The sequence below is a fragment of the Notothenia coriiceps genome, unplaced genomic scaffold (genome assembly GCF_000735185.1).
Source record: "Notothenia coriiceps isolate Sejong01 unplaced genomic scaffold, NC01 NC01_scaffold00018116, whole genome shotgun sequence".
In the NCBI taxonomy this organism is placed as follows: Eukaryota; Metazoa; Chordata; class Actinopteri; order Perciformes; family Nototheniidae; genus Notothenia; species Notothenia coriiceps.
This window is the reverse complement of record NW_011350817.1, coordinates 1-9,423: the sequence shown is the minus strand read 5'-3', so window position 1 is coordinate 9,423 and position 9,423 is coordinate 1. Positions and strand designations below refer to the sequence as shown.

The window sequence follows — 9,423 nt, the reverse complement described above, 5'->3', positions numbered from 1 at the left end:
GTGTGAAGCGGGTTTACGGAGAGGTTAGAAGTAGTGCAGTTCCTTGAGAATATTGGTGGGTGTTGCGTGAGACATTATATTCAACAGAATTCTCCATGTTTGCAGTCAACCAAAGTATCTTGCAAGTATGCTAACGGACAGAAAAAACACACGACCACATCGCTCAGAGTTTGGCCTGGAGTACGGACCGTTTATTGTATCAGCGCATGCTCATTAGCATCACCACGTTTCAGGCACTTTCTGATGATGTCATACACATGAACTGAAACATGACTTTGTTATTATACAAATATGCTCAACAGTGGGGATGGAGACAGTGAGAAAGCAAAGGTGGTTAACAGAGATGTTAGTTCAGATATCTTCCCTGTCTGGAGGTTGAAGTCTCCGAGAAGTACAGCGGGAGGGCCAGTTTCAGGGATGTGTGAGAGGAGATTATCTAATTCCTCCAAGAAGTCCCCCAAGGCGCCTGGTGGACGGTAGAGAACAACAATGGTTAATTGTATAGGATGGTTTACTGTGACGGCATGGAATTCAAAGGTGGAAGGAGTGAAGTTAGGTAGCTTGAAGAGGGAAAAGCTCCAGTTGGGAGAGAGCAGGAGACCAGTGCCACCTCCTCTGCCAGTGGGTCAGGGTGTATGGGTGAAGGAATATGCTGTGGAGAGAGCTGCTGGGGTGGATGTGTTGGATGGTGTAATCCAGGCCTCAGTGAGAGCAAGGAAATCCAGAGAGGGAAGCGTAGCCAGAGATGAAGTCAGCCTTAGGAACAGCCTTTGCTTTCTGGGTTTTCCCTTCCCTGTAGTGTGTTATGTTTCCATAACATCATGTGTGCATGTTAATGGTCTGCAAAGGCTAAAATCCCTGTGCTCCCTCCGGAGGGAATTTCTCCAAACAGTTCAGAGTGGTGTGTGGGTGCAGGTTTGAGTGTAGGGTTTTAAGGGGGGGGGAATGAGAATCTGTAAGGATGCAGAGAAAAACGTACCTTGAAGTCTTAGCAGGCCGGGAATGCAGGTCAAAGGAGGATGTTGGAGCGCCTGGGTTCAGTACGACCAGAAACACTCCCCAAACATCCAACTGGGTTATGAAGCTGCATCAGACTTCCACTTCTTCCATTTTCTGGAGTTCAGTGTCTCCTCTCCTACACAGCTCACAGCTGTGACTTACTTGTCTAATTAGCTTCCTCCAGCTCTCATGCGTGGCTTGCTTAGCCACTCCCCATCGGATCAGGGAGGAAATTGTTGTTTTTATTTTCCCCTCCTGCTACACCTCCATTGGACTCTTGTTTACTTCCCGAACATAGTGACATCACTATGTTACACTGGCGTTTCGATTGGCTAGCACTTCAACACATCATAAATGATAGGCTAAGGGGCGGAACATATCTAAGCAGTTGACCAATTACAACAGAGCCGGCCAGCTAACCAATCAGAGCAGACTGGGCTCTGGTTTCAGACAGAGGGTGAAAGAGGTGCTGCAGAACAGGCAGTATGAGAAAAAGAAAGAGCTTTTTGAACATTAAAGTATGAAGTGATGTCCCAGAGGCACAACATAATTATAAACCTGAAAATGAGCAGAATAGGGTTTGTTTAAGTGACATTAATGGCATATTTTGTTAATTATAATCATTACCAATTATTTTAAGATTTCTGAGATTAATATTTGTTATTTTTAACTACCTTCTCTACATCCAGCAATTATAAAGCTGATGTTTTTATAACAAATGTTAAATGATTGTTGCTTTAATAATCCAACAACAGTGAAACTGAAGCTGTTGCAGAAAAGTACATATTTTGTCTTCAGTGACTGAAACGGTTTCTATATTTAAAAAGTTGAACAGAAAAGTTTTTATTCATGATAGCAAAAAAATATTTTTAAATTTTCATTTGAAAAGCAAAGTAGAGTTTTTTCTTTACAACAGCGCTCTTCTGTGGTACAAAACTGAAATGACATCTCAAACAGGAAACAGAATAAACAGAAGCAATGTGATGCATTCAGGGAGCAGAATATAGATCGGGATAAATGACCTTTCAGGCGGTCCGGTTACTGTTTTTTTCCCTTTTTTGTGTTCATGTTATATACAAGCTGCAAAAATCTGCTTTCTGTCTATGGGACTTCTGAATGCAGCGTGAAGAAGTAATTTCTGCAGGCGAGCAAACGTCTGAATTTACCCAGAATGCATCAGGAGAAGTGTCGGGATCAGAATACAAGATATCAGTCACGGGGCGTTCATGGGACAGCTGCACATTTATGACAAGGAAAAGTCCTGCAGGTTCTGTAGTGTATGGGGCGGACGACTCACGCTGTGTCCACACCAAACCAGATTACACTGCTTTCTGGTTCATAATGACTACTTTCTTAAACTAATCAATGAATCTTGTTTTTGTGTTTGCTTTTATGAAATGTTTGTTATTGTATACTTTATTTGGGTTGTTGAAAAGTGCTTTATAAATTAAATGTTTTCTTTTCCTGATCAACGTCAATGCAAAGACGCGTCTGCCTATTCGAAGGAGAAGTGCGTGACGTTAAATTAGAAATAAAGGAAAGATTATTGTCATTGTTAAATGCGGTGGAGTTTATATCATTTTAGAGATGCACATTATACATAGAAATATATTTAAGGGATGCCAGGGTGAGGAACATTGGCCACCGGATAACTTACGCTGTACTTACAGTAGACATTTAGCAAGAAAAATATATACTTTTTACTTTGCACGTCCTCCACACAAGAAAATACCAACATTTTACTGACTATCCGTTTCTCTTTTAGCATTTGGTTAAACCTAGATACTGCCATGGTCTTGTCAGTAAACTCTCCCTGATTTTCTCTTTACTGTAGCCCTGACGCTTTACAAAGTTCAGTTTTTTGGTTATTCACGTGGGCCTTGAACACCTCAGCGATTATTCACCAAATGGGTTTTATTCCTGAGTAATGTAATTGCTGTTTATCCATGAAACACCGGGTAAATACTTTGGCATGCCTAATATCTCTATGTATAAACAATAACATCGCAGCCGTATTTAGAGGTTATTTTAGGCAGCTAACGTGTTGGCATAGCCACGATCAAACTCCATTGAGAAAACAAGCATTTCAAAAGCAGTTTGGTCCTGCATTGAGTTAGATTCTTTACAAATAGCCATCATGATGGAGTAACTCAGTAAAGCAAGTTAGCGGAAATGATGCAATGGTTGGTGTGAACACAGAGAGGAGGAGGTGTCTGCAGGTTGGGTCAGGTGATGGGTGGGGCATCAGGCAATGGTGGACAGGGCTTCAGACATAAGTGGGCGGGGCTTCAGGCGGCAGACAGGCAGGCCTGCCGGACGCTCTGCGCCCAGGTGTTCAGCAGCTCCGTCACAGAGTGTTTGTCGGGGAGCTGCAGCAGTTTGGACGTCATGTTTCTGTGCACCGTCTTCAGGAAGTTGTTGGCGTCTGGAGGAGCACAGGGTCATGTGATCAACAACACATGTTTCTGTTATTCAAGTAGATCATGATAAGCATCTCAGTTTATAGAGAGATCTGAAGATGAAGAAATACAGGTAAAATGACGGCATAAACAGAGTTTGTCACAGACAAACATCATATCATTTGATGTTAATACATAATCATGATCAGAATATTATAATGAATGAGAATTAAGATTTAATGTTGCTCAACCAGCAAGCTGTTGTTCCAATTTAAAATATTTGCTTTGATAATATTAGCTTTCCTTCAAACAACTGAATTTATTCAACCCACAAAAACATCACTTTATGATCATGATAATGTTCTAATGAACTTTATCCTTATTCAAATTCTATTTTTAAGCAAGAATGAATCATATAGTTACTTAGGGCAGCTACATGCTAATTCTAACTAGCTCCCTATTATTATTTGTTTTCTCTTTCCTGTAGTGTGTTATTTNAGGTCGGATGGCACATGCAGGTAGACCAGCCAGGAGGGAGTTGCAGTAGTCTAGGCGTGAGATGACGAGAGCCTGGACCAGAACCTGCGTTGCTTTCTGGGACACCAGAAAGCAACGCAGGTTCTGGTCCAGGCTCTCGTCATCTCACGCCTAGACTACTGCAACTCCCTCCTGGCTGGTCTACCTGCATGTGCCATCCGACCTCTGCAGCTCATCCAGAATGCAGCGGCTCGTCTGGTCTTCAACCTTCCTAAATTCTCCCACACCACGCCGCTCCTCCGCTCCCTTCCAGTAACTGCTAGAATCCACTTCAAGACACTTGTACTAGCGTACCATGCTGCGAATGGATCTGGCCCTTCCTACATCCAGGACATGGTTAAACCGTACACCCCAGCACGTGCACTTCGCTCTGCATCAGCCAAACAGTTCGCTGCACCCGCACTGCGAGGGGACCCAAGTTCCCATCAGCAAAAACACGTGGGTTTGCTATCCTGGCTCCAAAATGGTGGAATGAGCTCCCCATTGAAATCAGGACAGCAGATAGCTTACACATCTTCCGGCGCAGACTGAAAACTCATCTCTTTCGACTCCACTTCGAGCGATAGAATTACTAACAAAGCACTTATATACTAATAAAGGACTGGCTTATCTATAGCCTGTTGAGTAGCACTTGAAATGTTTTGGCTCTATGAAACCTGATGTACTTATATGATTCTGTTTTCTTCAAGTTTGTATTTTGTTGGTCGAACGCACTTATTGTAAGTCGCTTTGGATAAAAGCATCAGCTAAATGCAATGTAAAAAAAGCAGTATAAGGTCCCTTTTAAATGTTGATGTCTCCTAGATAAGAACATAGGGAAATATTTTATGTTCAAATAAACATTTTGACTTTTTTTTTTCTCTAAAGCCACATCATTTGTTTTTTTCCTCAAATGTTGGTTATTGTAAAGCCTTTCTATTTAATTCAGAATTACATGATAAAAATGTTTTAAATGTAACTTGCCTTAAACTGAAGGAACCTTGGAGATAATGAACATAATAATTATAAAAACTGTATGAAATGAGACATATTTTATTATTTTCAGACTAAATGGTACAAAAGTTGTCAGGTGATTTTCCAAAAAAGAAATACAGATATGCATACATCATTGTGTGTGTGTGTGTGTGTGTGTGTGTGTGTGTGTGTGTGTGTGTGTGTGTGTGTGTGTGTGTGTGTGTGTGTGTGTGTGTGTGTGTGTGAGAGAGAGAGAGAGTGAGAATGTGTGTGTGTGTGTGTGTGTGTGTGTGTGTGTGTGTGTGTGTGAGAGAGAGAGAGTCAGAAGCTGAGAGAAAAGGCTCTGTACGACAGGTTGGTGAACACGTCGATGTGATTGCTGCTGCCTCCCACCGTCAGCATCTGCACAGAAAATACAAACATTTATTCATCTTTTATTTAATATATTCAGTATTCTGGATTAGTGTCTTGTCTGCTCTAAACATGCAATATATTTTAGAGAAAATAATCCCTCCACATGGTCAGAATATCTCCCATCCCTTTAAGAACCCAAAGACACAACTCTCTGTTTTATTTGTTCCATGTCCTTTATATATGTTGCAGTGTAACTTGTCAAAAATATCATTTTTTAAAGGTCCCATGTCATGCTTTTCCGGTTATTACCCGTCCCCTTGTGTGTTATGAAGGTTTTTCTGCATGTAAACGGTCTGCAGAGTCACAAAACCCTCAAAGTACACCCTGTAGCGAGTAAAACTCTAACACAGAAAACACCTGTCTCTGCTGCCCCAGAACGCACCTCACATACCGGGATCCCTTGGCTAAGGGAGTCCCCAATGACTTGCATAGAGCTCCCTGAACGCTGGTAATAGACGAGTTGGGATGGCGGAGAAATGCTCTCGGCAGACCCATTCTCACAGCGTTATAAACCTTTTTCTTACTCAATATCAAGCCACACTTATTGTTTTTACTTCGGCTGTGAGTGTTTGTGTGTGCTCAGGATGAGTTTGGCTGTTTCTCTCTGTATCACCGACCCGGAAACCTGTCCGCTCCTCGCAGCAGCTCACAGCAGCGGCGAGCAGCAACGAGCCTCTCAACGTCTCGACCAATCAGAGCACACTGGGCTCACAGAGAGGGGGGGGGGCAGGAGCTCCAACAAGCCGTTTAGGACAGAGAGTGAATCCACATACTATACAGAGATGCTGTATGAGAAACCAATGTGAGTTTGGAAGATTGCACAATATAAATCTATTTTAGTAGACCTCAACAATGGAAATATGATCAGTAGAAATGGCCATGACATGTGACCTTTAACACTTCAGGAGCAAAAAAGGGCTCACTCTACAAAAACCAAAAAAAAAAATGTTTCAGGTTATTATAACTACGGTGTCTGACAGGTGCAAACACGAAAAAGATAACTGTCGAAAAAAATTTACATTAGGTTTACGAGCTGCACCTTCAGAAATTATGTAAATATAAAAACACAAATGTGCCCAAACGCATACAAATGAAGAATCATCTTCACCATCTTGACAACCCATGCAAAGCGTTTAGTAAAAGCGCTTCAAATACAAAACACTGCAAGAAGCTGCAGAACGGAAGAGCGACACTAAAAAGTGACGCACACAGCCGGGACCGGAGCGCTTGTTGAGTTGGCCAACTGTCGCTCTTCAAAAAAGCCAATAATACGTACATGTTAAGCACGTTTCCAACAACAAAGCTATCACATGATTGCTTCTGATATTATTGCAGATTAGCTGTAAAATGGCTAGCTATAGCTAACCTAATATTTTCAAATATCCTGACAAAACACTTACAACTATGGAACAGACTCACTCTGCCAACAGGGGAAGTCAGCCAACTTTATAATCCCTGCACATCAAAAAGCGCTCAGGTCCCAGCTGTGTGCGTCTCTTTTTGGGGTCACCGTGTCCATTGTGTTTTAAGCCTCTTGAAGCATTTTGTAAACGCTGTGGATGTTTCCTCAAGTTGGTGATGATGTTTCTTCATTTGCATGTGTTTTGGCACATTTGTGTTTATATATTTGCATCGTTTCTGAAGCTGCACATTTGCACCTGTGGGTCCCCATATTATACACCAATAAAAACACAATAACTTGCGGTGCATTCACTGTCTCACTATGAAGTAACTGCAGATGTAACATGTATGTTATTTAACTTGTGGTACGTTCAGTTGCTCGCTGTGATATATAACTTGTGGTGCGTTCAATGTCTCACCCGGTGCTCTGCGCTGTTGGTGTTGAGCTGTAGCGTGTTGAGGCTCTGTGGCGTACAGGGGATCTGAGCCTTGACCTCCCCCCCCAGGAGACAGTGAGCCACAGACGGGCCCTCCCCCACAGCCAGGATCTACAGAGGAGGAAGGTAGGATGTACATGTTTTAATTAATACTCAGTTTAAACATAAAAAGGTGTAATAAAGAATAATAACACACAATTAAAAAGCTAGTACTTTATTATTTCAAGGAGTCACAGTATCCACAGCATTGTCCTGCTAATATTTCCAAATAAAAGCCTTAAAGGTGGGGTAGGTAAGTTTGAGAAACCGGCTCGAGATACACTTTTTGTTATATTCCATGGAATGCTCCTAACATCCCGATAGCAATGAATATCTTAAGTGCTTTGACAAAAAAATCCATAACAAAATGTCATCTGTGGAAGCCGTAGTACTGTAAAAAGCACGACCAATCATTTTAGCCGGTCCGGCTCAAATAACTGGATGGCCTACCTGCCTGTCAGCCTTCCATCTGTGCACAAACGTATCTCGTGCCCTCATTGGTCATGTGTGTGTTGGAGGAGGGGCTCTGTAAGGAAGTGGCAGATTTGTTCCGGCTGTGTATTTTCAAATTCTAGCGCACTTGAGCTGGTTTCTCCGAAATTACCTACCCCACCTTTAACAACTGAAGAGATATTGTCCACGGAAAAAAACGAAAGGGCTTTTATTTTGAAACCGAAAAGTTTAGTTAAAATGTAAATGTTTACTTTTCTCATGTCTGACGTATTCCACAGAGATTAAGACATTTAGACTTTAGTATATGTTTTCATGTTTCTTTTCTTTTAGACTTTTCAATTGGATTTGGTTAATCTCCACATAAAACTTGTATAATGATGAAACGTCAATGAAATAACCAGAAGTTCAAAGCTAACGTTATGCTATAAACAAATTACATTTTGGTCACGTCTTCACATCAACACCGCTAAGCTAAAGGTGGCTAATGTTCGATGCGATGACGTTTAGTAGTCTCCTTTAGACAGTTGTTGGCAACAGCTGTTTTAAAGACACTGCACATATTCACCAGTGGGGGATCTACTGACGTGTTTAGGGTACATCAAGCCTCAGAAAAACACGTGTAACGGTGTGTGTGCAACGCGGGGTCTCACCATGTCCTGGTAGAAGGACGTCTGTCTCTGGCAGCCCGTCAGAGGGAAGATGGAGGTCGGGGACAGAGAGCGGAGATGCCACAGAGACAGAGACGGACCTCCACCACACAGCTGCAGGGCACAACCACACCATTAGTACTGAAAGAGTTTTTATTGGGGGTAATCATAAGGAGAATAAAACTATAATTAATTAATACTTTTTAGTTCCTTACCATCCAGTCTGAGTCGGTGGTCAGACAGCTGATCCATTTACCGTACTGAGGTCGAGCACAACTCTGAAACACACGAGAGTCTGTTCATTTTTCTACCATTTTAAAGACTTTTACTAATGCAGAGCTGATGGGAGGATGACTTTGAGATGCAGCTACATATAAAGAACAGAGATGGGAGGAGGAGGTGGCAAGGAAGGTGAGCAAGAGGAGCAAAAAATAAAAGGGAGGAAGAAAGGAAAAATATGAAGAAGAGAGGTGAAAGAATAAAGGAGATGAAGCTGCTGCTCCAATGTAAGGTGAAACACATTTTTTCAAAAGTGAAATTCGTTTTTTTAAGAGATACTTGCTATATACAGTGGAGGAGATAAGTATTTGATCCCTTCTTTGCCCACTTAAAATAAATTAACAATCTATAATTGTATTGGTAGGTGTATTTTAACAGTGAGAGTAAGAATATCAAAAAGAAAATCCAGAAATCTACATTATATAAAAGATAGAAATTGATTTGTATTTTGTATTTGATCCCCTTGCAACCAACAAGGATTCTGGCTTCCACAGACCGGTTAAATAAGTCCTCTTCCTTTAAAAAAGTACTCCTTATATCAACTTGTTACCTGTATAAAAGACACCTGTCCACAGAATCAATCAATCAGATTCCAACCTCTCCACCACGGGCAAGACTAAAGAGCGGTCTAAGGACCTCAGGGACAAGATTTTCCCTGAGGTCAGCACCCTCTGATGACTGCACTTGGCTGGGATTGGCTACAAAGCCACCAGAAAGCAGCTTGGTGAGAAGGAGACAACTGTTGGTGCCATTATTCGGAAATAGAATAAAGACAAAATGAGCATCAGTCGCCCTCAGTCTGGGGCTCCACACAAGATCTGGCCCCGTGGAGTCTTGATGATGATGAGAAAGGTGAGGGATCAG

General features: G+C 41.8%; 1 protein-coding gene across 1 annotated transcript; it reads right to left on the bottom strand.

Annotated features, from left to right (window-relative positions):
• Nucleotides 1-5,160: 5,160 nt before the first annotated feature.
• Nucleotides 5,161-8,579, bottom strand: LOC104950816 (THO complex subunit 6 homolog; the record flags this gene model as incomplete). Its single annotated transcript, XM_010777395.1, has 4 exons — nt 5,161-5,291; nt 7,124-7,252; nt 8,284-8,394; nt 8,496-8,579. Coding segments are annotated over 4 exons (405 nt in total), but the record flags the coding sequence as incomplete, so codon positions are not given.
• Between the last annotated feature and the right edge of the window lie 844 nt (nt 8,580-9,423).